The following is a 24,946-nucleotide window of genomic DNA, read 5'->3' on the forward strand; positions in this document are numbered from 1 at the left end:
GACATTATACATCATTCTTACCGTAATGTTGTGAAGGAAGTTAAGCTATCAGGTTTTGACTTGCTCAGAAGCATCCATGGACGTCATAGCTGAGCAGTGTTTTGAAGTCTGGTCTAAAACTCTATCCACTATGACTACAACATGGAATGGGAACATGTGAAGATTACAGTCGTCCCTCCACATTTGTGGCTTTGATACTCACAAGTTTGATTATTCATGAGTGTCATGCCACATGCACTGCCCCTCCTCTTGCCTCCCAGGCTTTTCCCCTTGGGGCAGGAGAAGCCCAGGAGGGAAGAAGCAGCTGGGAAGGACTGTGTACTGCTCTCCCCTTCCTGGATGCCTCAGATACCTCAGGCAAGCTCTCTGAGGCATTGGACGAAGGAAGAGAGAAATGTGTGCTTGCTTCTTTCCAACCCCTTCCTGCCATCCTGTAACTGGCCCAGCTGAGCCAGTTACAGGGCGGCAGGGAGAGGAAAAAGAGGCAAGCGTGCATGCTTGTCTCCAACCCTTCCTAGCCACCCTGTAACTGGCCCAGCTGAGTAAGTTACAGGGCGGCAGGGAGATGGAGGAAAGGCAAGTGTGCACGCTTGTCTCCAACCCCTCCCTTCTGCCCTGTAACTGGGATGAGGGGTTATTTGCAATTTTTCCACATTCACAGGGAAATTCCCACAAATGTGGAGGGATGACTGTATTTACTAAGTTCTTATATTGAGCAAAGGAATCTGGTTTGTCATGTTAAGACAGTTTGTCAAGAAATCACTATCCTCCCCAAGAGCTCTCCTGTTTAGGTTGAGAAGGATATAAGGAGCTCTTTTTATTTTAAATGTTTTTGTAATTTTTGCAGAAAGACTGAAAAGTAATGTTGCTCACATTGGTGAAGCAAAACACACACACACACAAAGAGAGAGAGAGAAAGTGCAAGCATAAAAGACCCTGATTGATTAGAAAGATGAAAAGAACCCACCCAGTGTTCCAAGCCTGTAAAATCCTCACAGTACACTTTAAGCTGTTGTAGTCTTGCTTAATTTGTCCAGTTTAGGCAGTTGTTAAAAAATAATTTTTATGAACATTAGAACAGTCATCAGTACAGTACTTGCATAAAATATATCACTGTACATGAGAGGGGGAAAAATCATGGTTACTAATTTTCACACAGAAGAATGAGACAAACAAGGATTTACAGTATGTCCTATTTTAAAATCTTCCTGAAATTTAAGTAGTAGCCACTGATGTTTCTCCCTAAATAATAATGTCAGCAATAGAATATCACACATTAACATCATTAGAAAGCAGTGTTTTTGAACTGTGTCTCAGACCATGTGTTACATGGTACTGAGAGGTTTGCTTTATTTTCCCCTTTCAAAAACCTAAATCAGTCACTAGAAGGAGAAAGTTAGAAAAATGAAAAGGGCAAGCCGAAGAAGAGTAGCTTATCTCTGATTTTGTTTCAGCTCAGATACCATGTCAACTGTGAGATAAATGATTTAGGTATGATATGAGAATCTTGTAACTTTTCCACTCCTAAATTTTCTCGAGGAAGGTCATTCTGATGTGATAAAGATACTGACAAAGAAAGCAACACTTAAACAGCAACTGTTCCTTCAACCTGACTAGACTAATTTTGCTTTAGGGAGAAAAACACAGAGGATAAGACACATTCTATTTCCTCTATTGTCTATTTTATTCAAATATTGTGGAAAGTATCAAGAGAGGGCATGCTGAACAGCTGTGTAAAAAAGAAAGACCTTAAGATGGCAGTATTTCCTATATTTTTTAAATAGCATTTATTTTTTAAAAATTGGAAGGGAAGAATATGACATTAGCTCATGATTGTATACACCCATCATTAAAGAATGATTTTAAAACTCTTTCTGTTGAAACACTGAAAGATGCAAAGAAACATAAAGTTAAAACTGTGCATTTACTATCCTTTCTCTACGCTCTGTACTTTCCACAGTAATTCTGTATGTTCAGTTATTCCAGAAATTAGAATTTAGAAATAAAGTTAGTAAACAGTTCCCTTAATATAAAGACAGTTTGTTAGTTTCAAAAGAACCAAAATACATTGTGGCTACAATCTTACATGCTCTTCACTTGCCATTGAGATTACTGGAACATGTAAACTTTCTTCTTCTGGGTAAACAAATGCATTGGATTATGCTGCTAAATTCAGAACTCCGAGCTTCATGTTTTGGATTACAGCTCAGAGGATTCAGCATTCACACATATATACTCATCCCAAGCTTTGATGAGTATATATGTGTATATGTGCCTTCATGTTGCCTGTCAAATGATGGGGATCCTGTGAATTTCATAGGTTTTTCTTAGGCAAGGAATACTCAGAATTGGTATTGCCACAACAGAAAAAGGGGGACATGTTTGTTTGTTTGTTTAAAAATTAAAAAAATGTGAAAATAGTTAAACAAGAAAATCAAGAGTTTACACAGAAATATTTTTTGAACATTCTGGTGCAGTATCTGAAAAAGAATGAAAACCCAGGTTGTGATATCTGAAAGATTTTTGCAAAACAAGAACTACCTTTAATTTTTTTTAAGAAAAAGCTCCCTAGTGCATTTAATGCATACTATAAGATTATCCAGTCATTGAACATAAATGTGGAATTGTGTGAGCAACAAATTTGTGAAGGTGGAAGGGAATTTATTATTTTAATAACAAGTCTAAAATAAGACTTTTAAAAGTAATTTACTGTCCCCTTGCATTATTCTAATACAGTATATTAAAGGATATATTGAACCTATACTGACCTGCCTTTCTGAGCCTGTCAGTTAAATTATAGTGGCTAGGTTTTTGGCAGTAGGTTGCTTAAAATCCTCTCTCAGGTTTAAATGTTTCAAAATTTATGTAACATAGGAACAACTGCAAGATATTTCAGAAGCTGGTTAGTGTCTTTCAGTATGACAAATTATAAAACAGTTATCAGGCATCATTAAATCTTTCAAAACAATTGCCTATGCTTCAGTTTCTACACTGTTAATGTCTTGGAATTCATTTGATTTTCAGTCTCTGAATGGAAGGAACTTTCATTCAAAGGACAGTTCTGTTGTGCTTAAAGGACCCCCTTTCTGACCAGAATTTATCCTCTGTGAATATAATGAAAATGAGTCCAAGCCATTGTATCATGAAGAAACAATGGGCATCCCAAGGAGAAGATACCAAGCAGAGGATCGGGGAGGAGAAGGCAAAAGGTGCCTTGGCCCCTCCGAGACCCTTCCCCTGAGCAGCCCAAGGAGAGGTTCAAGGAGGAAAAGGCAAGTGTTGCCTTGGCCCCTCCAATGCCCTTCTCCTTCCCCCTATCCTTTTCCTGGGAAACTCAAGGAGAAGACCAAGTAGGAGAAGCAAGAGGTGCCTTGGCCCTTCTGAGACTCTTCTCCTCCCCATCCTCTCATTGGGCTGCCCATGGAAAGGATCGGGGATCAGAAGGGTCTTGGGGGAGCACAAGGCACCTCCTGCCTTCACTTCCCCGATCTCTCCCTGAGCTGCTCAAGCAGAGATCAGGCAGGAAAAGGAATGCCCACATTAGAGGCCTTTGATCTCCCAAATAATCAAAACTGTGAGTCTAAAGACCGTGAATATGAAGGGCCAACTGTATTTAAAAATAAAATTGAAAGATAATTCAGGTACTGCTGTATAATTGGATTAGGAATTGGATGGCAAATGAATCATTACACCTAGGGTTCTAGGTTTCCAAAGTTGCTACTTTAGTTGCTTTGTGCTGCATTATCTTTCTTGGTGCCTGTCATCATCATCATCATGAGGATCGGGGCAGGTTACAATAAAAAAATAAAACATAGTAAAATAATAACATAATCCCTAACCCACAATTTAAAATACAACAGCATAAAAAGCAGTTATTAAAATCACATTAAAAATTACAATAAAATTTAATCCCCATTACAATGAGGCGATTTAAGGGAGAGTCAAGGAGGCACAGTTGTGAGACAGTAGAGAGGGCCCATGAAGCTGTCCCCACCCAAGACAGATTGGGACCACAGCAAACAACATGTTGCAGCTGCAGTCCTCCTTGAACCTGGCCCAAATAGGAGCAGAAAAGATCTACTCTTACTTGGGCTGGGAAAGTACCAGCATTCCCAGCCCTGCCTCAGTCCCAGAGCAGCTTCAAGATGCTCCAGTGGCATGTGGCATGTAAACGCTGCACCATTAAAGCATCTTGAAGCTGCCCACTTCTGGACAGGTGGCCATCTTCCCAGTGGCTTGGGAGCATATGGCATGTAAATGCCATGCTCCCAAGACACCCGAAAGGCATCTTTATTGGGCTGTCTGTTCCAGCCCTATGATAGTGAATCACGTATGGGGTCAAATGTTTAGTGAACAGGGCTACTTTTTTAAGATGCACTAAACATCCAGTTGAGGTAGCTAGAAATCTAGTCCTGATAATTATTTTGGGTAATTGGAAATATAAAACAAGGGATAGATTTTTTTGCAAACTGTAAATAGAAAAAATTACAACAATTGTGTTTAGCATAAAGCACAGGCACACATCAAATAGTAGAAGATTCGGATACTTGGGTTCTTAAAATACCTCTCCCCTTTCTGTGCAGGTGACTGAAAAAAAGCAAGAACTAGAGAAATGTTTGAAATTATCTCGGAAACTGAGAAAGGAAATGAATGCTCTGACAGAATGGCTGGCAGTGACAGATTCAGAACTGACAAAGAGATCAGCTGTGGAAGGAATGCCTATCAATTTAGATGCTGAAGTCGTCTGGAGCAAGGTAATAATATATATTTTCTTCCCTTATAAATTCACATACCTGTTCTTGGAGTTATCTCACTGTCACAACAACACTTTTCTTCCTAAAATTGTAAACAACCTATAATTTAAACTATAAATAGTTTTTGTAGTATCTTTTACTATCAGCACTATTTAATGGTTGCTGATATATACCCTTACAAGAAAATGTTGAAGCCCAAAATTTAATATATTAACCTTAAAGCTGTAAAGGAGGATAGGTTTCAGATGCCACATCACATTTTTTAAAGTTCTTATAAGATATGATGCTGCTACAAGAACAGGTATATTTTAAAACAAACAATTCTCACTTATCCCTTTATATTTTTTTTTATTTGTCCTTTTGCTGTCCTTCAAAGAATATCTTTTTTCCAGACATAAATGGATAATTTACTGTAGTCTCTGAATCTATACTTCATAACTTTTGAATCAGTAGAAACACATAAGTACTCTGTCATTTTATATTAGTCAATGTATTAGATGTTAGACCATAAACAATTCTATGGCATTTAATCAACAGTTCCTGGTGGGTTCCTGGTGGGTTCTAAACCAGTTAGATGGTGAATCAGCCATGGGCTTTATTCTAAACTTTTAAAATACTATCAGAGGTACTGGATCTTACATCCAAGATAGCACCTTAGAAGTCTTTAAAATCTGGAATAAAACACAAAGCATATTAAGTATCCCCAAGAAATGGAAGCCATTAGCTTCCACTGGTAGCATTTCCAGGTTCATTTGTATTGCTGACCAACTCAGGAAATAATGAGACCAAACACAGAGAACTGGGCTATAAAATGGGCAACTTCATTTAACTCAACCTATTTAATGTATTTCTTCGAGATCTGAAAATAACTGGGGGGGAGTAACCAAATGCGGGAACAGCTGAGGCAATGGTCTTCTTCCAAACCACATCCCCAGCTTCCCCTGGGCAAAACACCTGAGCCCCAATGGTGATCCAGAACTGGGTTGCTCCCTGGCCAGTCCGCATCCGGAAAGTAACCCAAAATTCCCTCACTTAACTCACCAGACTTAAGTGAGGGTTTAAATCTTAGATAAGCCCCATGGCAAATCTCATCCCCCTCCTGTTTAGTCACAACTGGATAATTCTGTTCCAGAGACTTCAACTTCATCCTTTTAAGAAGGTGCCAAAAATGCTTATTTTTCCCTTTATAGAATTCACTTTCAGATGGTACCTAGTAGCATGATTACTTATTTCAGACCCAAATAAGCTTGTAAGTAATTAACAATAAAACTTTATTTGAAAAACAGTTTAACAATATTTCACTTGTTCAGTTGGTACATTCACGTATTATTGTTCCACTTGGTTGCACTTAGTTACACTTTGTTACTTCTTCTCTCTCTCTTTCTAGAGAACACTTAGGACCCTCACAGTGTTCTCATTTACTGTGCACATTATATATGCAGAAAAGTTAATGTTGTATACTTACCCCTCCCCCCCCCCCCCCACACACACTCTACAGCTGCACTTTAAACAAACAAGCTTGCCTCTGGGAGGTTGCAGTTAGCCTGGTCTTTAAAGGATGCAATAAATTCCTCCCACAGGACCTGAGTGTGCAGGGCAGATTATACAGAAGTAGGTGATCCTCAAATAGGTTGGACCCAAACCATGTAGGGCTTTATGGTTGTATTTGCCCAGGCACCGGTGAGTGCAATAACACCCGGTTTTAAAATTAAATGCACCTTTATCCTGTTGGGGATAAGGTGCTTTAAAAACAATTTGATAATCTCCTTAGTCTAAATCTAACCAAAAGTATGGAAAGTATGGAATTAGGTCTGAAGTGTTAGATCATGAAGTGCCAGGTTGACAGTCCTAGATATAATTTCTAAAAAAAAATTATACTTCTAAGATATTTCTTATATCACCTGGCATAGTAAATTCTTCCCAGTACTCATGCTGCCATCTCTCTCCTCTGTCTATTCACTTCTGTTGTGGTCATTTGGAAAGTTCCAAGTTTCACAGTGAATTGATGAGACAGGGAAATAATAATAATTATTATTATTATTATTATTATTATTATTATTATTATTTATAGTCTGCTTTTTTACAGAGAATCAAAGCAGATCACAACAGTAAAATGACACAGCATACAATTAAAAAGACAGATCCCCAAAACCCAGCCCTCCCACCAGTCGTAACAGCATACGTCCAAGCCATAAAATAGGATTAAACAGCAGATAGTATAAAACATGCCAATAGAAGCATAATAAAAAATACAAGGAAAAAAAAACACTTGTGGGTGAATTGTGCAGGAAAGGTTATCCTATAGAAGAGAGGAGGCAGGGATGGTGATATCAGTACCAATGTCAATATCAATGTCAGGAGCAGTAGAAATATCAGCAACAGTAATAGTAGTAGCAGGGGGAGGCAGGTCAAGGAGGCCAATCTGGGAAGGCCTGCTGGAAGAGATCTGTCATGATTGCCTTTTTAAAGGCTTCTAAGGTGGTAAGATGACGGATCTCATTCGACACGTCATTCCAGAGCCTGGGTATGGCAGATGAAAAGGTCCTCTGGGTCACCGCAGACAACCTAGTCTTCTTAGGTTGTAGCAGAGGACTGAAGTGTGTGGGGTGGATTATATGGAAGGAGGCACTCCCACATGTAGTCTGGACCCAAGCCATGTAGGGCTTTAAAGGTTAAAACCAACACCTTGTATCTTGCCTGGAAAGTGATGGGCAGCCAGTGGAGAGATTTTAGGACAGGTGTAATATGGGCAGTTCTAGGTGTGCCCGTAAAGGCTTACTAATATTAAACAATACATTCTAAAATCTTAGGGCTTTTATTTCTGTTAAAGAAGTATTGGCCTGCCCTCAACTTTGGAATACCAGGTTGTACTTTCAGGAAATCTGTGTCATTTATTTTTGAACTGAGAGTGTATGACTGTTAAATTCTAGTTCACATTGTACAGAAGTAATGAATATATTTTAAAAAATCATTGAAATAGTTTATCTAAAGTTGTCACGTTGCTTTCCCGCAATTTGCTTTATCACACTAGGAGTTAAAGAGGATTTAAATGAGAGTTAAACAGGAGTTAAACAGGAAATGTCATGTGATAAACATCAGCATTTCCTGTTTAATTCTTATTAATAATAATAATAATAATAATAATAATAATAATAATAATAATAATTTATTTATATTTTCCTACCTCTCCCAAGTGGATTGAGGTGGGATTACAACCCAACAATAACAATAAGATACAAGAATAATACATATAATTTTCGAGCATTAAGACAGTTAAAAACAGTACAGTCAAACAATTATAATATTCTGATCCTGAATAGAAGAGTGAATGACGTCTTTAAAGAAGATTGGGTGGATAGGCTTGCTGGAAGAGATCTGTCTTAACTGCCCTCTTGAAACCCTCCAAGGAGGTAATAAGACGGATCTCTTCCAGGAGGTTGTTCCATAGTTTAGGAGCCACTGAGGTAAAGGTTCTTTGAGAAGTTGAAACCAGTCTGGTTGGATGTACTTCCAACAGATTTTTCTCGGAAGTTCTGAGAGTGCGGAGCAGATTATACAGGGAGAGGTGTTACTTTAAGTAACTTGGGCCTGAGCCATGTAGGGCTTTATAGGTGATAACCAACACCTTGTATTGTACCCGGAAGCTAATAGGTAGCCAATGAAGATATTTCAAAATAGGTGTTATATGGTTAAATTTTGAAGAACCAGTGACCAATCGGGCTGCCGCATTTTGTACTAATTGAAGCTTCCAAACTTGGTACAACTCTTGTTTAAATCCTGTTTGCCTCCTAGTGTGATAAAGCAGAATGAAAGACAGTGGAAATATTTTAGGTATATAATGGTAAAATCATCTATGAGAGAGTTAAGATATAGTCACTATCTTTTAAAGGGCACCTGTGAGTATTAAGCCATGTGAAATTAATTCATCTATGTCATCAGTCTCTGATATGAATTCAGAAAGCAAATGAAATGATTGATCCTTGGCATCTTCTTAATTTGGGTTTTCCATGTATTTTCAGAAAGTACAAACACTAATTAATTTCATAGGTTGAGGTACTGCTTTTTTATAAATAAGATGTCTTGTCCCTCAATCATATTTTGTTTGTATTGCTTAGAAATGAATTTCTTTAAAAAGTGTTACCCTAGTTAAATAAATAGAAAAATAAATAGTTAAAGATGTTGGCTTATTTATTTGTGAATATGTGAATATTTTTGTTCAAAACTGTATCAGTGCTTGACAAACATATTTAAAAATAAGTAGAATTTGGCTAAAAGCATGCAGAGTACCCTGTGTACATTTATACTGAGAAGTGGAATAGGAAATAGAACATGTTTTTTTAGAGTTTGTCATCTTTCTTTTTTTACTCCTGTAACAACACTCTGAGCCAGGCTTCATTTCAACTCAGGAAATTGTGAAAAGCTTCATGGGAATTCAACAGGGGAGAGGCCTATGGGGACAATAAATTTGTGTGAACATACTAGGGTTTTAGAATAGTAAGCATTGTTGATTGATGAACAGTACATGTATAGATGCAGCCTGCAGTTGCAAGATGCATGTATATTTCACTGCAGTATAGCATTTTATTTATCAGAAGCGTGCTTGAACCCATCCCCGAAGAACTCAGTGTGACATACCCATGATTGATCAAATTTATCTTTATATGAATATTTTGGGGTAGGTTAGGATGAGATCCATGCCGTGGCAAACCCAGTAACATATACTGCATTCTTTCTATTCACACCAAAAAACTCCAGCCCACCATCCTAGCCTGTATGCCTTAATTTGTCTCAACCACAGAAGCCATGCTTCCTACATGATCCCAAGCACACATGCAATTTTAGTGTTTCTGTATCATATCTGAGAGGGTACCAGGATGGGCTGGTGTGGGGTTACAGATTATGAATGAAGAGAAAGAACATGTGTAGATTTTGCGTCCTCTCATCTTGATCAATTTGGAAGAATTGAAGGATTAAGGTGGCAACATTATAACTTTGCATTCTGAGCTATTTTAAGTTTTTACAGCTAAAGAAGGGGAAATGTGGCAAAAACATTCAGTTTTTAACTAACTAACTAAATAAATAAATAAATAATACCCAGCATATTCTCTAGTCAACACAAGAGTTAACAGTTTCATAATATATTAACCATGTCTAATCTTTCTAAAATCACAAAATGATTTTCAGAGGTTTTTGTTAAAAGCATGTAAGAGGACAATACTAAATGCATCAATTTTTTTATTGTTAGTCCTTTGATTAGATTTAGTATAACAGAGGCTGGAACAGACCGGCAGCTTCAGATGGCTTCAAGCCAGCTTGGGGGCATTTACACATTTACACACTCCATGCCCCCAAGTCACCCAGAAGTCATGCCAGTGATTACATGCTTGTTGGCTTTGGTGCCACACACCATCAAGCCAGCTGAAGCTATGATGGGGCAGCTTCAATACACCCCAAATAGGAGAAGCTCTTTGCTGCTCCTATTTGGGCTGAATTCTGGCTGGATTGTGGCCATGCAGTTGCCACAGCCCCAACCTGGCTTTGTCAGGGCCTGCTCTCTGTTTCATCCTTAGATCAATAGAGATTAGAGGCTCTTTCAATTAATTGCAAAAATACACTTTGGAAAAAAACACAACTTTTTTCCTTTCTGTTATAATGATGTCATTTTGTAACAAAGATTTCAGAAACTCACAATTTTTATATGTTAATTGCCCTGCATCTGCTTTCCATAGGCAACACAGCAGGAGATTGAGAAACGCCAACTTCAGCTGAAGAACATCACTGATTTGGGAGAGGGACTGAAAGTGTTGCTTAAAGGAAAAGAAGGTTTGGTGAATGATAAGCTTAGCCTTTTGAGCAGTAATTGGATAGCAGTAACTTCAAGAGCTGAAGAATGGTTTAATTTGTTGTTGGTAAGAATTACTTATTTTTTTATTTCTTACTTCCCTGATTAATGAGAAGTCTGAGAGCAGTACTACACAATTCATTTTCTTTTGGATGAGAGTGTATTGGAGAATTCACACCTTAGTAATATAATCATTTGTTTTAATGTTGACTCACTTTTTCCTGTCTTTGGACTCATGTGGCCACAGCCAATTCACATACACCGGGAGCATGAACAGGTGTAACTCCAGGTTTTATAGGTTTTCAAAAAAAACATTCAGGAAAAAATAATGCTTGGAATGACAGAGACTGAGTGAAATCCTATAAGAAGTCAATGGCCTAGAATGCTGAGGGACTGTCAGGAAGAGTGAAAACCAATGAAACTGATATGGGTGGGAAATGGAACAGAGCAGTTAGAAGATGAGATGGTAAGGATAGATAAACAGATATTAAAAAGTGGAGAAAGACCTCTTATCACTATCTTCTTATCGCTATTTGGTGTTCTCGCAGAAGCTCTTTTAAAATGTTCCCAGGGATGAAAACGAAAACTGTTCATAGGGAGGAATGGGAAAATCAAAGATACAGTATTAATATAACTGGGATTGCGTACAAGTGAGACCAGCTCTTCTCTTGGAGAAAAAAAGAGAATAAAAGCCAGGATGTTTTTTGACCAGTGGTCAAACTTGTGCTTATAGGAAATATATTATTAGGGCATGAACACAATGGCATTTTTCTTCCATTCTTCCCTAGAAATGGGTATAATGAGGCCTGTCATCTCTGGTACTTGATTCTCTCAGTATATACTATGTTTTTGCTGAACTTTCTACTAGGAACCCAGGATATATTTCCTAGAGCTTTATCACATTAGGGAAGATCCCGTAGGAAAACGAGAGTTAAAGACGATTTAAAGTACATTCGAATTTAAACCAAACATGAAAATTCGGTTAGTTTATCACACTAGGGACTGCACAACTGAAATAACTATTTCTAGTGCAGCTGCATGCCACACCCCCAACCCAGTGGAATGAGAAGCTGTGAAACACGACTCCTTTCTGTGCCCTAGAAGGAACGCCATAAGGACTGTGGCGGTGTCTTATGATGCCCCTTGTGCACAGCGCCGTGTAAGCACTGCACATGAGTGACATCATCATGGCATGCACTGTCTGTACCCGGGGCCCATGGTAGGGTTGTTGAGCATGTAAATGCTCAGCCCTTGCACAACCCTAGTCCGCGGTCAGGCCGGCACAAAGTGATGGTCTGTACTGCACCTTTGTTCACTTTAAGGGTTTCTTCTTTCCCGTTGAAGTTGTCCAGGTGTTTGTGGATTTCAATGGCTTCCTTGTGCATTCTGACCTGACAGTTGGTGGCATGGTCCATTATTTCAGTGTTTTCAAACAACATTTCATGTCCAGGATGGTTTATAACGTGTTTTGCTACTGCTGTTTGATTCTTACAGTTACAACACTCTGTATCAACTGCAATAACTATTACATTTATAAGCAAAAATAAAAGTTATACACAATGTTCTCTTCAAGATTCAGAAATGTATGTTTTGCATGTATTATTGTAAAACTAGGACACAGTGGATATACACTAGATGTTTACATTGTATATGCTCTATGGATATTTTAACTCTGAAAGTAAATTCATTTTTCATCAATTTCATGTTCTGTCTGTTATGGAAGACTGCAGCATCCATATTCCCTTAACACTGGCCATGCTGGGTAGGATTAATAGGAATGGTATTATGAAACATCTAGAGGACCACAAAATCAGAACCACAGGTTTAGAGATTTACTGTATTTTCTTGCTAGAGTGAAATGAAAAAAAAAAAAACCTGTGGCTTTAAAAAACAACAACCAGAAGGCGATTTCCCTTACATTAATTCTAAATCTTCCATAGAGACAGCAGCATTGCTCATATTATTAAAACAGTTTACAGTTGATATTATTTTGAAAGTGCTTCTCCATTGTCTTTGAAGGAGCAAATTTAGAAGTCTTTTATTCTGTAACACACAGGACAGAGACGGGAATTGTGCAGCTTTCCACATATTGTTTAACTGCAGCCCTTTCCAATTTACATATGGTGAAGAATTCTGGCAAGGTGTTTCAGTTCAACAACATCTTGAGAGGCACATAATTTCCACCCCTGACTTAGGTCTACTCTTTGAGCCTGACCAACTGTTATTTTGATCTTTTTTCTTTGTTGTTTCTGTTACTAACTTTTAAAATAAACATGTTGTTGCTTTCTTATGTGCATTCAGACATATCAGAAACACATGGAGACTTTTGATCAGAATGTCGCTAACATTACTACCTGGATGTATCGGACAGAAATACTTTTAGATGAATCTGAAACCCAAAGACCTCAGCAAAGGGAAGATACTCTTAAGGTAACAAATAAATTTTTCTCAAAACCGTTTATTACCAAAATGCAACAGGTAGTGTATATCCAGCATTTGTGCCCTGTTAAGTTGAAACACGCTGAAAGGGTAGCAGAGCATCATTTTCCTGTTTGCAAGCTATCTAGCAGCTTTTAACTTGCTTAATTAAGCAGAATAAATGTAAACCAGTTCAGTAGGGAAAAAACCCCAAAGATATTATTTCAAGGCTTGAGGATTTCATGGTGAGTAGAACACTTATTTTTAAACCTCTGTCTCCCGAATACTGTTTATATCTGTTTAAAAATTGAACACAAGCATTCTTTTATCAGTTTGGTCCTTTTATCAAATATCTGTTTTTCTGGGAATTGTTATATATTATATATTCATGTCACTTCAAAGATTTTAGCTCTGCAAGCAATGATTTCACTTGACAACATTGTATTAGAATTTGATACGATCCTGGTGGAAGTGGTTTATCATTTGAAGAAAGATATGTAGTATCATATGATAGGAAAGGATAAAAATCCATGTGTGATTGTGAAGAATATATTTAAGGAAATTAAACAGAACTTGCCAATATAAGAGGTACCTTATTCAAATATGATGCACAACAAGTAATTGCCTTTTTAAAGTCTTTGTTCATTTTCATAACATGCAAATTCCTTTATCCTTGCAGTGCTTCTCTTTACCCCTTCAGAAAAATTCTTCTTCATATGTCTGTCTTCCATCATTCTCACAGAGAATCTTTCTTCTTGCACTACTTTTTTCAGTAAACTTTCTTATCATGTTTGATACAGCTCCAATTACTGCTTTCTTCAGCAGCAAATCTAAAAACAGAAGAAGACCTGGCACTGAAACCTGAGGGCCTATACCCCCTTCCCTCTAACAAATCTCTTCACCTTCCTTCCCCAATTTCTGTTAGTATTGGGTGGAAAGGGGCAGAATATGTTAACACAGTCATGTGCAGTTTGCACAATAAGATGTCGTGGTTGCTGTTTCTGATGTAGCTGATGCTGCCCTGATAATAGAAGAAGTCAAATCACATTAAAAAAAACACTATACTAAATCAGTTTTACTTATACATTAAAAAAAACCTATACTAAAGCTATTCCTATATGGCTCTCCACTTGGCTCCTCATGATTGTTACTGGGCTGAATGTATACTATCACTCCAGCTATTGGTAATGCTAGCCCTGCTGCAAACCTTAGATGACATCACCAATTCATGTTAATCATATCCATTGGGATTTTACTTAAAGTATGATGTCTTAGACCTGCTACACAATTCTCCTACTTGAAAAACTGGAAAATTTATCACAAGCATCTTTGGAAATCCTCTTGTATCACCAATACATTCATATGACATGTTATTTGTTGTCTTTGTTAGACTATGCCTAAATACTCTAGGTTCTCGAATAATTAAAGAACATACCAGTGCAAAATCCAATACCTTTGCAACACAACACAGAATATGATGTAAAAACAAACTGTTCTAGAGCACTCTAGAGCACTAGAATGGACTACAGAAAAAATACTAACAATTTTCCAAAACAATTTAATAAAACTGGGGGAGAATTTTTTTTCTGATGGGGTGCTTAAGTGTTGAACAACTTCATCAATTTCTTCAATAATCCCCCTAAGTGCGGAGCAAAAGCTCAGTGATTTGCACTGAACCAAGATTTTCAGGAACTTAAAATTCCAGCAGTGAAATCTTCTTGTTGGTATACAATCCTATGTCTATAATTAACAAATTATCACCTACTCCATTTTCTTGTATGAATTTAAAGTGTTGGTGTATAATTGTTTCATGCATAGCTATAGTATATTACAAGAATGTACACATATCGGGATACATTTTTCATTTTGGTTAACCTGAATCATCTTGGTGCACAATGCTGCTGTGTTGTGATAGCAGAAGATAGCAGAAGGCCATGGAATCAGTGTCCATGTAAAGCATTGGAGACATAGGGTCTGGCAGCTTGTCACCACGGTGTTTCTCTGGGGAAAAAGTGTACCAATATTTAGTGCCCCAACAGTATTTCCTCCATTAAGGCATCCATGATGTGTATTTTTTTTTCTCCAAGGATATTGCTTAAGATATATGTGTTCAAAAATTTTTTTTCTTAATAGCAAACACTAGGTCATTAATGTTCATTTTAAGGCAATAAGAATTATTGCTATAACATTGCAAGAAATATTTGTTGATCCTACATTATATTATATAGTTCAGTATGAAATTTTGAATGCTAAATCATACTAGGGTACAGTGTTCACTATTCTGATGATACTGCTTCTTAAAGTGAGGATTTTATTACTCAAAAAAGTTGTTGAGGGGGAAAATGTTAAGTATGTTATGTATACTTGTCCAATGTGTTTAATTAAATGTGTATTTATCTTGTGTCTCTAGCAACCTGATTTAAAAAAAAAAAGCTAATCATGGACTGTGGATGACTTATGGTTTTGCTCCTTATTCCTTTGCACACTTTCTCTTTCTCTTTTTTTCTTCCTTCCTGCCTTTATTACTAACTTCAAGCCCTGTCTCTTACTCATGGACTGTAGCGCTTAAAGACTGAGCTGAATGATATGCACCCAAAGGTGGACTCTGTCCGTGACCAGGCAGTAGACTTGATGACAAACCGTGGAGATCACTGCAGAAAAGTAATAGAGCCTAAACTGACAGAGCTCAACCAACGATTCGCTACCATATCAGAAAGAATTAAAAGTGAAAAGGTAGGAAGAAATACCCCTGTGCAGAGCTACCTAGACATGCTAAATAAAGTGTACTAAAGAAATATTTTTCTGCTACTACTATTACTACAACTACTTCTACTATTACTGCTACTACAGTGGACCCTTGTTATCCACTGGAATGTAGTTTTAGGGTCCCCCATAGATACCAAAATCTGTGGATGTTCCAGTCCCGTTATACACAATGACATAATAAAATTGTGTTTCTTATACCAAATAGCAAAATCAAGGTTTGTTTTTTGCATTCTTTTAAAATATATATATTTTCAGGCAGTGGATGGTTGAATGTGAAGGACTGACTATACTAAAATGAGTCTAAAGATTAAGATTTTGCATATGATTTTGTGGACTGAAACTTCAGGATGATCTACAATGTAGAAATAATGCAGTTTGACACCATTTTAAGTGCTGTAGCTCTATTCTATTCTATTCAATTGTTAGTGGTGGGGGAAGGAGAGTTAATACCTGTGGTCCTGGAAGTTATGCTGTCATTCCAAAACATTCAAAGAGGACAGACAAGGAAGCTAGCATATGGCTCTCCTCTGCATAACATTTTTTTTAAATGGCGCAGATACATGATTTTAGGCATGGGACTTCATTGTGTTTGTCCCCCATTCCCTTTAGATGGCTATACATATTACTTCAGTTGTGAACTATGCAACTCTATCCTGTCACTCCATACTTGAAAACTACTTCTGTTTTCCTGTGGTGCTTGCAGCAGAAGCATTAAAAAACATGTTTGCCAGCATGTTAAAAAAGAAGAAATATGAGAATGTGCAGTTTCTCATTTGAATACATTTAAATCAGAATCCAGTCATGACTACCGGGTTAAAATTGAGTTTTCTACTTTTGCCCTTATTCTTCACATTAGTGGGCATTACTTTTAATGTTGTTGAATTTTGTAATGCTCTATGTACAGTTTTTCAGGCCTGGAAAGAAAGAAAGCAGCACCTCCTAACTTGGAAATATCATCTGTTTTACTCTTTGTCTTGCCCATTCATTTTAATTATTATTTTTTGTTTTCTTTTTCTTTTATAGCGGTGCTCATAGACCTTAATATATATTTATTGATTGGCTAATACTTGGAAATCAATACATATTTTGTTGTTGTTGTAGAAATGAATACTATATTTTACAGCAAAATTAACAAAATGCCCCCCTGGACATAATTAAATATTCAGGGAACAACTGAGTTTGGGTGAGTTTCTTTGTAGTCATGGTAGGTGGAGACAGGTGGGCTTAAATCCACAAATCCAGTCTTTTCATTACTGGCTTTTAAGGTGACTGTACACGGGTGTTTTTCTGAAGGAGGTAATTAAATCACAAAGAATATTATACAGGGACACAGGCTTTAAAGGTAATCCCTGTATTTAATATTCTCCTAATGCAACCACAGAAGAACATAAGAATTCTGGATATACTTTTGATGCATTCAACCAACAACCTATCATTTATATTATTTATGCATTCATGTACAGTGGAAAAGTCAAGAGTTTAACACAGACCCCAGTTCTTATGTGGGTAAAAGGTGACTATTTTAAAAATTAAGTAACACAAACACAAATCTTATGCTGATCAGCAAAATCTGGATTTCTGATTAGTGACCATTTTAAAATATCTTATATTTTGGTGCGTCTATCTAAAATAGAATTCTGTGAAAGTAGCAAACTGTCACACTGCATCATTTGCTTTGGTCCAGAGATCAACAAAATACAGTTTAGACCTTTGGCTTGCATACAGTATTGCAACTTAATTTTCATACATGATCAACATATAATTATTTTCTAAATATAGTATTAGAATTCTAATTACATCCCCAGAGATTGCCTTACCATTAGGTAAGATGGTGATTGCTGGAGGCACCAATTTATGGATATTACAAAAGCAAATTGAGTTATCCAGTATATTTGTTCTAGTATGTTTGCAAAGTTGCCACTTATATTTTCTGCCTCAGGTACTAAACATCCACAATGAGAATTAAAAAGCTCTTTTGCTCAAAGCTGGTAATGACCACAAACACTCATTTACTTGAAATAATAGATCTTATTTCCTTCTACATGTTTCCTTGAGTTAATCTAGTACTTTTCCTTTAGATAAGATTTCATCTGAAAAATGAAATTAAATATGTTATCAAAGAGTCATACTTCCTGCTTCAAGGGTTTTCATCTGTATTATATTAATACTTAAATACAGTAAATACTAAGGCCCGCTCTTAATTTAATCAATATAATTTTGAAAAATTAAAAAAAAATATTCCAAAAATAAATAAATAAATAGAAGGCCAAACATAGTAGTTTTAGCATTATCAAGCTAGTAAGGATTGTTGGCCCTGTGGCACTCCACTGAGGCCAGCTTGGGCAGCTGGACCAGCTCCTTGCCATCAGGCAAATGAGGCTGGGATGACTGGTAGTGTCAACATTAAGTACAATATCAGAAAAAAGCTAAGTTTTAAAAGGACCATGTATAAGAAATAGAAAGGAGGGGAATCACCTAGGAGGAATTCAAATAAATAACTAGCATGTGTAAGGAAAAAGTCAGAAAAGCTAAAGTGCAGATGTTCCTAGGGATGAGTACCAACGAAATCTGGATAAATTAATTTAGAACTATTCCCAATAATCATTCTCATTCCTTCCTTAGGATACCCATACCTTTACTCCATAAACTTCTCAATATCTCCCTGGCCTCACCAATATTTCTGATTCTTTGGAATGCATGTTTATTGTTTCTTCAGTTATGATGAGAGAATGCTCTGAGGCATTTCTTGACAGAATTTGAGAAAATGGGGTGGATGTTAGGGTGTCCCAAGCTAATTGGATGTGTTCAGCAGTATGCATCTTATCTGTTTGCATAATATTATTGCAAACAGTCAAGTTATAAATAAAATAAATAAATAAACTTTATTCTTATACCCCACCTTTCTGCTGCAGCAATCAAGGCAGCTTACATGACTAGAATATGTTGGAATAATACATACTTTCAATAAGTAAAATAAATTGACCCCCCCTTCCCCTTATGAGCAAACCAAAGAGGGAGTCACCTTTTCTCCATTGATTTTGTCTTCTTCCTTTCTATGTCACGTTATTATTAATTTATATTATTAACCTTTATTTATAAAGCGCTGTAAATTTACACAGCGCTGTACATACAATATTTTAATTAGGTGGTTCCCTGCCCTCGGCTTACAATCTAAAAAGACATGACACAAAAGGAGAAGGGAGTGGTGGAGGGGAAGGGGATGAGGCCAGCAGTTCTTCTCTACCTCCGAGGCCTGGACCAAGGCAGATGGACTGGAGGGAGGGCTTGGCTTCTTAATGGATGGGTAAACTTCTCCAGGGAGGCCTGATGGAGTTGCATGCTCTCTGGTAGGATAATACATATAAAATACATAGCAATACAGGAAATGATTCAATAAATCAGGCAACAAAAGAACATCAAATAGCAAGTGACGGTTATGCAATGCCTGGGAACGCTTCTCTGAACAGGACGGTCTTACCTCTGTTTGAAGCTGGTTAAAGAAGTGATGGCTCTTGCTCAGGGGGAAGAAGGTTCCAGGAGTGAGGGGCAGCGGTGAAAGGGGCAATCTGAGATGGGGCAGAGGAAATCCTGGGCTGGGACAGCAGACCTTGACTACCAGAACGGAGGGCCCTAGTGGGAAGGTGAGGAGAAATAAGGTCTGATAAGTAAGGAGGGACCAGCCCATGGAGGGCTTTAAACGTCAACAGCAGGAGCTTATACTGAATACGGAAAGGGAGGGGGAGCCAGTGAAGGGATGCCAACACAGGAGAGATGTGGCCAGAGCAGTGAGCAGATGTGATAATGCATGCAGCTGAATTCTGGACAGAGATTAAAGGACGGATGTGAGAAAGAGGAAGCCCAGCCAGGAAGACGTTACAGTAATCAAGTCGTGAGACCACTAGGGCATGGACCAGGATCTTGACAATAGAGACGGAGAGATATGGTTGGATTTTGGCAATATTGTATAAGAAGAATCTACAAGACTTGGCTGTGGTCTGGATCTGAGGGGTAAACGACAGAGAAGAATCAAAGATAAAACCAAGACAATGCCATTATTTTCTAGAGAGACTCCTAAATTTTAGGAATATATTTCTAGGAATACATGGAAAGGAGTCCTAATCAATTAAAACAAGTTAGAATCCTACTCATTTAAAAGATTGATTGGTGGAGAATAGGTTATCTGGCATTTGAACCATGGGGTCATCTAGATAAGAGATGGTGAAGCTTTGACTCTCCATGTTTTCGGCATGACTCCCAAAAGTCTTACCATTAGTCACACTAGCTGAAGCTTTTGGGCAAGTTCCTTCTTCCAGCAAACTACATAGTCTTTTGGAGCACTTGAATCTGATGAATCACTCAGTTGAATTTTGTATTATTATTATTATGAATGTTGTAAACATTTGTGTGAACCAGTTTCATTTCTCATACATTTGAATAGTGAATTCTGATTTAAGTTGTAGGAAGATTTTGGTTGGTGCTATCACATTAGCTGAATAGGTTTATGTCTAACATCTGACATTCTTTGAAGTAGACCTAATATCAGGCAGCTGAAAAGTAGCTTTTATCACTTTTTGTTTGTTTGTTTATGAATGATTAAAATGCATCACATCAACCCAGTGTCATTAAAGTTTACAAAAATGAAAGTTTACCGTGAAATAGTTTGATCATTTTATATCTAGGTCTTAAAATGTGCTTAAGATTTTAAATTAAATTGTAAGTGCTTATATATTAAATTTTCCCTATATAGTGTCTTGAGAAAAACAGAGAGAATCTACATTATTGGACATCATAAGTAGTCACTGTAAGATTTTAAAGTGAAGACAGTATTATATGTGTTAAAATTTACATAAATCAATAACTTAGTCTGGTTCTAAAGCTTTCTAAATCCCTATGTTGCTTTAAACATTCACATACATACACACACACACACACACACAGAGAGAGAGAGAGAGAGAGAGAAATGGTCTTTCTATTAGTGTATGTGTAATGTACTGTAATACAAAAAAAATGCAAATTTTCTTGAATATTGAAAGCATGGTTGTTTGGAATTGAAAGCAAAAGAGGGAAAAAACTAGGAATGCATGACTGAAGGCAGTCATTTTGGCAGGATTGATTCAGAATGTTTGAGAGATTTCTGATGTACCTGAGTAACATGAAGGAGGGTTTTTTTCTTCAGTTGTTGTAAAAGTTACAATACCTTGGATGCATTTTCTACTCTTTCTCTATTGAACCGTTTTACATGCATATCTAAATGCCACCATTCCCCCTCCAAAACATATTAATTCTGTGTGTTTGCTCTGTTAGTGCAGAAGTTGAGAAAACAGCAAATAGTTTGATACTGACTGGCATGCCGTGCAATTCTGGCTTTTATCTTTTCATAGCTTATATATAGTTGAAATATTATTTTTCCTTTTGATAAAGTATGATGTTTTCATATGAGTGGTGAAATCCACCCACACACTCCACATCATAAATGAAATTGCTATGTAAGAATAAGGGTTGATCAAGTAAGGAAATAGGACTGGTTCTGTTACATATAAATTATTTTGTAAAATATCAAAATAAATGTGTGTAATTAATTTAACAGTTGGGGGCAAAGTAGATATGCCACTTTAGTTTATGTCTGTATGTGATGTAAAATTAACAGTCTTCCATTCCCCTTTCTTTTTTCCAACTTTCCAACATTTTTTAAAGCCCATCATTCCTTTGAAGGAATTGGAGCAGTTTAACTTCGATATACAAAAATTGCTTGAACCACTGGAGGCTGAAATTCAGCAGGGGGTGAATTTGAAAGAGGAAGACTTCAATAAAGATACGGTAAATTGGTTGTGATGGAAGTATGAATGAACTGGGAATGGAAATGGAATGAATGCTGGAGCAGAAATTAGAAGCCTCTCTGTTTGCATTTGACCCTTCAGACAGTTACAAATATCATTCTGTTGAGCTGTTATAAAACTGTAGTGATACATTTAATATTTATAGCCTTGACATCATAGTGTTTTAATAGTATGTTTCAAGGGTAACTGTTAAAGTGAAAGATGCTTCTCTCTTGGAAATTATCACAAACAGGCAGAAAAGTGTTATTATGAAGTATTTGGATCAGAGTTAGAATTCCTGCAGCTCTCTAGGTTCCTTAGCTATGCTGTCTAGGGCTCATGGGAGTTGCATCCCGAAAACATCTGAAAGTGGCATGATTCCACTCTAACTACACAGTAATTTTAGTCATATAGATATATCATAAAATTAGGACAATATTAGGGCCTTCGTACCCCTGACATCTACTTGCAGTGATGAGTGGTAGTTCAAAGGCCTAATTCTGGGGATCACCATGGCAAGAGCTGGAGGCCTTCCCATTGGCCCCAATTTAATAAAGGGAGATATGCACACAAATGTGCTTCTTTTGCCCTGTCAAATTCACCTTGACACACTCAGACACACCAGCAAATTCAAAGAAAAATGCACACATACACTTATACTCTCCCTAATCTCAGTATGCAGGAATTAGGAGAGGTTAAGCCTCCCCTTTCTTATGTTATGACACTACTTATTGCCTAAGACCCATTGGCGGTTTTTGCATCAGCAATTACCTGGATGGGAGAGGAAATGTACAGTTCCTTCCCATCAACCTTGAGTTGTATCCTGTTTCTCAAATAGCTACTTGGCAAGCTGTAGACAACATGGCTTATATGACAAAGCTGGCATGTAGGAAGATTCATTCCAGTGTGCCTCCCTACCTTTAAAATCCTACTCCTCACCACATATCGAAATGGTAACCATTCAAGAGAAGCTAGGCAGATTTCACACTCTTGGATTGCTGCAGGCTTACAAGAGCTACGTGGAAATTGCTTAAACTTCTAATGCAATGTTGCTCAATATGAGAAAACATCTGTCTTGAAAATGTAGACAATATGCTGGATGTAGATGAATAGGTCCAGCTACATTTATACTTAAAATACATTGTTAAATTATGAACCTGCAGTCAATTTTTATGGACAACAAGAATGGGAAATGTGTAAAATGTGTATGACAACAAAGAAAAGTTTATAGCAACACTTTGATATGTTTAAATCTTCTCTGCAATATTTACTACCTTTAAATCCTCTTTTAATTTGTCTTCAGCATCAAATTAATTAAAGCTTGACAACTTGCATCATCTGTTCAGAAACAGAAAAATAACATGTTTCAAAACAATTTTTTTCATCCTGAATTTTCTTTTTGTATTATATTAGATATTTAAAATACCTGTTTTAGACATGGAATAATGTCTGCTTGCATAGGTAAATTTCTTCAGTTTGCTTATATATGTTGTTTACTGTTTATAAAGCTTTAGGATTATGTTGATCCATGAACATTCCTCTGGTATTTCTTGTAACATACACTCCTTTTCTTTCAGTTTTATTTAAATTTCCTATCTCTTATAGTGTGACGCATACACTCCATCATTACTCACATTTTTTTTGGTAACATTTCTGCTGACAAAGTGCCAGACATTGGGGAAACTCTGTTTCAAGAAATGTCATTCATATCTAGTTTCTATCTTGGCATTTCACTGCTTTCTGAAACATAATTAACACCTTCTACTTTTCTTACACCAGCCATTCAGTGTCTATCTCCAGCTGCCAGTGAGGGCTCATGGTTAATCATTTCAAAATCACCTACACTGCTACTGCCACTGCTTTTGTCCATTGCAACTTTTGCTCAAGGGAGACCTCTGGATCTTATCCATTGATTCAGAAGCCCATCAGCACTTGTTACACAGTTTAGTAAGATCAAGGAGTTGATCTTATGTCCGGCATACATGGCATACATAATGTATCCAACTACTTTAAATATTTCATCATTTAATCTTTAACTATAGATTAGATTTATTTCTCCTAGTCAGTGATTTCCATATAGTGCTTTGCCCAGTTCCTAATCCTTAAGTCTTGCTAAAAGTGTATCTACATTCAACGTCAACAATGATCTTCTGGCACCTTTAAGACTAAGATTTATATTATCATGAACTTTTATGAACTCTCAAATGGGTTTTAATCCCAAAAATGCATTATAAAATAAATCTGTTATTCTTAGAGGACCACAAGACTCATATTCTTGTTTTTAGTTATGATAGCCCTGACTAAGATGGATAAATCTTCAAAATACTCAAGGGCATGTAAATTATTTAAAATAATATGCCACCATTGTTTACCCTTCCTTCCTGTCTTTCCTCTCTTGGTTGTCTACACATTATTGATTTTTAGATATTAAGGAATAGCATAGTGCTGGTGATGTTATAAAAGTGTAACTGCAGGCTACACTTACTTGTGTGCTTTCTCAGATCTTGGGGAAGGGATTATGGAGTACCTCCCTCTGCAAGATCTGAACTCTGGTATGCAACATATGCTGAGAGGAACATTTCCACAGCCACTGCTCAGGTGCTTTAGGGTTTAATCTGCTGCTTTTGAGCACCAAGGAAGGGAGGATCAGCCTTACACTGGAGGAGCACCCAGGCAGGGTGCAGCAGACTCCCTGGTGCCTCCCTGGAAGAGATTTGCACTCCACTGGAGTCATGTAGGATCTCAGCCACTATCCTCAGGGCAGACACCTTCTTGCTGTAACTCTGTAAAGCAGGGAATAGCATGATCTGTTTTGGCTTTTGGGAACTTAGTTGCTTTTCTTACTAAAATGCTGAGAACTACTACCCAGAGCCAAACAAATGATGGTCCAAGGAGAAGAATCTATGATCTATTTATAAAACATACATAATGGATTGTCATGGAGTTACCAGAGAACAATGATTCTAGCACAACAGTAGAAAAACTGGCCAGGGTTGCTAGTTAAAGATCTGGTCAATAGCAACTAATCAGTGCTCTTATTTATTAAGAATAGATGCTGAGCTTTAGAGGAAACTGTTAGCACAAGGCCATCCATGGTACATGATTTGTTTTTTTGCAGTTTGATGTGCTCATATTGAAAATTGGGGGGGGGGGGGTTCAAGAAACATTTGGAGTTATGCTGCAAATCACCCAGAGATCTAACAGTAGATCTTGAGCTGACTTTTGCCCTCTTGCTGCAAAAGCAAAAGAAAACTTTTTTTAAAGTCATGTATAAAGGACAATGATGAAAACAACAATAACAGTTGTCTTTTGTTATCGGGAGAAAATGTTGATTAAATTAATACTTTTTT

At 37.1% G+C, this 24,946-nt stretch overlaps 1 protein-coding gene across 13 annotated transcripts in view; it reads left to right on the forward strand.

Moving 5' to 3' along the window:
* The window catches only part of DMD (dystrophin), a 1,477,396-nt gene that overhangs the window by 701,128 nt on the left and 751,322 nt on the right, over window positions 1-24,946 (forward strand). For 12 of the 13 annotated variants that reach the window (XM_042458881.1, XM_042458877.1, XM_042458883.1 and 9 more), the window contains 5 exons: window positions 4,584-4,754; window positions 10,484-10,663; window positions 12,898-13,026; window positions 15,577-15,747; window positions 21,475-21,597. In XM_042458881.1, the coding sequence (XP_042314815.1) occupies window positions 4,584-4,754; window positions 10,484-10,663; window positions 12,898-13,026; window positions 15,577-15,747; window positions 21,475-21,597 (774 nt within the window). The remainder of the gene's footprint in view (window positions 1-4,583; window positions 4,755-10,483; window positions 10,664-12,897; window positions 13,027-15,576; window positions 15,748-21,474; window positions 21,598-24,946) is intronic. The other variant, XM_042458889.1, reaches the window with a different exon arrangement.

The sequence above is a fragment of the Sceloporus undulatus genome, chromosome 3 (assembly GCF_019175285.1).
Source record: "Sceloporus undulatus isolate JIND9_A2432 ecotype Alabama chromosome 3, SceUnd_v1.1, whole genome shotgun sequence".
NCBI classification, from domain to species: Eukaryota; Metazoa; Chordata; class Lepidosauria; order Squamata; family Phrynosomatidae; genus Sceloporus; species Sceloporus undulatus.